We start from the raw sequence: 3,684 nt of genomic DNA, 5'->3' as shown, positions 1-3,684 counted from the left end.
TCCCTCTGACCCACTTATTTAAAAATCTTCCCTTAGATCGACTTTTCATTTTCTGCTTTGAGATCTAGTTTCTCACCAATTGCTTGGGTCCATTAGTCTTGTGCCCCCTCCCTCCAGTAAATTACAGCACTCCTGAAAGTTCAGACTATCTTGCTCTCCTTAAATAAATAAAAAACAAAACCAAAAAATTTTCCCCAGGGGCCAGAAGTGGAATATCATCTCAGTGGTCATTATTTCTACCCTCTCCATATTCAGGGATTCTTTCCTGCAAGAGATTTTTTTTTTTTCATTATTAGCACAATAACAAAAATGAGAGGGGTCTCTCTTTGTCCTGCATGGGGGAGGGGGGTGCTCTCCCTCAGAAAAATGGACCTGAGCTTTGAGTTAAATCTCTGGCTACTTTGGTTCTTGTTCATGTCCCTGAATATAAATACAGATACAGACTTGAGGCTTGAGTGGGTGCAATGCATCTTAGACCCTGATTTTTTTAGGGGGGAGAGGGGGTCAGAGGAGTACAGATGCCTCCAGGTGAGGAAGGTAGGTGGACATATGGGCAGGGGCAGTGCTGCAAACACTGGACAGAGAAGGAAACTGAGACCACACAGCTATGGAGGCCAGAGGCCCAAAGGGGCCCCTCACCATCTATCTCACTCTTCTGTGTCAGCCTGGGAGTGCCTGTCGATTTTCCAAGATTTATCTGTTGCTTTTGGAGGGTGAGATGGGGATAGTGGTGCTGATGATTGTAAATCTCTTCTCTTCCTTATTGCACCTTAACACTGACCTTTCCCAAAGGGGGATGCTGCTTTCTACTACCTCTTCCTCCCACACTGAGATCCTCATTCAATCCTTTTTTTTTTTTTTTGGTGGGGGGAGGGGAATGCTGCTGGCCATGTAAAAAACAAAAAACAAAAAACATTGATTTACTCTATCAAAAATATTTCAAAAGGAAAATGTCTCCCTTAGATTCTGTTGTTTCTGTGGCTTCCAGAACCTCCCATCCTCTCGAGGGGATGAGGGAAAGCTTTTCTAGCTTTTCTGGAGAAAGAGAATCATTGGGGAGAGGGGATGAAGGACTGGGGAGCTCATGGCGTCCAGGTCGGAGTCCTCTAGAGTTTTTGAATCAATTAAAGCAAATAATGCTCTCTGTTTTCCACCAGGCCCAGACGAGCGATTGGCCGAGGCCAGTCCCGTGACCACGAATTCCCTGCAATTTCGCCGGAGTCCTGGGTTTAATAGAGAGAGTCCCCATACGCTTGTATTTATCAGCAATATACAATTATAAAGGCCCAAAATTTAAAAAAAAAAAAAAATCAAGAGCGGAATCTCCCCCTCCCAAAATCATTCCATCACATAAGCCTGGGGGGGGCAGGAGGGGGGGTCCCTTCCGATCCTCCCTCCTGACGCCCCCCCCAGCAGGCCCCCTCCCCCACCATTGAAAGCCATGAATTTTGAATTTGAGAGGGAGATTGGGTTTATAAACAGCCAGCCATCGCTCGCCGAGTGTCTGACTTCCTTCCCCGCTGTCTTGGAGACATTTCAAACTTCATCAATCAAGGAGTCGACATTAATTCCTCCTCCTCCTCCTTTCGAGCAAACCTTCCCCAACCTCCAGCCCGGCGCCTCCACCCTTCAGAGACCCGGGAGCCAAAAGCAAGCCGAAGATGGGCCCGTTCTGCCGCCGCCGCCGCCGCCGCTCCCCGCCGCCCCCCTGGCCCCCGAGTTCCCCTGGATGAAAGAGAAGAAATCCGCCAAGAAACCCAGCCAATCTGCCACGTCTCCTCCGGCCGCCTCCTCGGTCCCAGCCTCCGGGGTTGGCTTGCCTGCAGGTCGGTAATGGGGGTAGAGGTGGGGTGAGGGGCAGCTAGAAGAGAGGGGGGACAGAGCGATGGGGGAGATAGAAAAGGTGGCGAGTCTGTTGGGGTTCCTTGCCCCGTCGATTCCAGGGACGAGGAAGCAAAATAGACCGCTGGGGCGCAGGCCTGGCCGCTGCCACTTTTTTTTTTTTTTTCCTACAGCACATTTGGAAGCTAATGGGGGAAGAGATTTTTCTCTGCTAGGAGAAAAGAATTTGCTTGACCCTTATCTGTGTGGAGGAATGATTGTGTTGTTGCTGGGGTTGAATCTGGGGGCAGGAAAAGATTCGGTCCCAGCTCTTAGTCAAGCGGAGAATCTCATAGCTAAGGAGGAAGGGGGGTGAGGAACAATATTTATGAACCCTCTCCCCAAGTGGAGTTGGAAAGTGCCGAATTGAGGGGTCCACACAGAGGACTTTGGGGGGGGGGACTTTGAGCTTCTGGGGACAAAGGGGAGCCACTCGCTACCCACTGCGTGGCCCGTGGGTGGCTCTCTGAGTGCTTTGTTCTAACCTGGGCTGGCTGTGCTGGCGAGAGGGTCGGGGAAAAGGGGAGAAAGCAGTGAAAGCGGCTTGTTTAAAGAGGAGGGGGATCTGCTGAAACTGTTTTTGGCGGATGAGGTAGTGTTTATTTCAGCTGAACTGTGGTTGGGAGGAGGACACGGCCCGCTGTGATGCCTAGGCTGCTTTTCCCCTACAGATGGCTCGGGGCTGGCGGAGGCGGCCGGCAGCGGGGCGCGCAGGCTGCGCACGGCTTACACCAACACACAGCTGCTGGAGCTGGAGAAGGAATTCCATTTTAATAAGTACCTGTGCCGGCCGCGCCGCGTCGAGATCGCGGCCTTGCTGGACCTCACCGAGAGGCAAGTCAAAGTCTGGTTCCAGAACCGGCGCATGAAGCACAAACGGCAGACACAGCACCGAGAGCCGCACGACGGAGAGCCAGCCTGCCCAGGCGCCCTGGAGGACACCGGCGAGCCCGCTCTGGAGCCCATGGCCAGCCCCGCCGCCTCGCAGGCGGCGCGGGAAGCCTGCTCTTACCCTCCTGAGGTCGCGCCGGGCCCCCTGGGCGCCTCTGGCTCTCTGCCTCTGGCCGCTCGCGGGAACGGCGCGCGGGCGCTGAGCCCCGGCTGCGCCCTGAGAGGGTCGGACGGGCTGGAGCCAGAGCCATTGCCCGAAGACGCCTTCCCCGAGCGGCAGGATTCGCCTTTCCTGCCCGACCTCAACTTCTTCGCGGCCGACTCTTGTTTTCAGCTGTCCGGAGGCCTCTCCCCAAGCGTGCAGGGCTCGCTGGACAGCCCGGTTCCCTTTTCTGAGGAAGAGCTGGACTTCTTCACCAGCACCCTATGTGCCATCGACCTGCAGTTCCCCTAACTTGTCCCCTCCGCCCGGCCCTTCCGGCCCCCCCACCACCACCACCTCGGTTGTCTAATGGAAACCCCCAGGACCTTCCACCCCCAAGTCATTTAGACTTCTTTATGTGTTTTGCTAAAATTCAGGTATTATCGAATTAGCGTTTAATTCACTTCCTTTCTTCTCTAAAATATTGGGCACTCGAGCGTCTTTTTAAAATCACACAGAAAAATTCCGTTTCTTAAACTCCTTCCAGCGAAATCTCAGGAATAATTAAACTCTAAGAGGGGCTTTCTTAAAAAATAACTAGAGGAACCTATTTTCCTCGTTTTCTTTTTTTAAGTTTTAGACTAGATTATTTATTAAAATTCTTTAATAATAGGAAAAGGGGAAAGTATTTATTGTATATTATTTTCATAGATTAAATAAATGTCTTTATAATACGAAAATGAGTGTTTGTATTGGGACGGCACTTTTCC

General features: G+C 51.9%; 1 protein-coding gene across 1 annotated transcript; it reads left to right on the top strand.

Annotated features, from left to right (window-relative positions):
• Positions 1–867: 867 nt before the first annotated feature.
• On the top strand, positions 868–3,649 carry HOXB2 (homeobox B2). Its single transcript, XM_006924755.3, has 2 exons — positions 868–1,826; positions 2,553–3,649. The coding sequence occupies exons 1-2, from the start codon at positions 1,442–1,444 to the stop codon at positions 3,224–3,226; spliced, it is 1,059 nt and encodes a 352-aa protein (XP_006924817.1). The 5' UTR covers positions 868–1,441; the 3' UTR covers positions 3,227–3,649.
• The last annotated feature ends 35 nt before the right edge of the window (positions 3,650–3,684 follow it).

This window comes from Pteropus alecto, unplaced genomic scaffold, assembly GCF_000325575.1.
Source record: "Pteropus alecto unplaced genomic scaffold, ASM32557v1 scaffold98, whole genome shotgun sequence".
Classification (NCBI taxonomy): domain Eukaryota; kingdom Metazoa; phylum Chordata; class Mammalia; order Chiroptera; family Pteropodidae; genus Pteropus; species Pteropus alecto.
The sequence above is the reverse complement of the archived record's forward strand: the minus strand, read 5'-3'. Positions and strand labels throughout refer to the sequence as shown.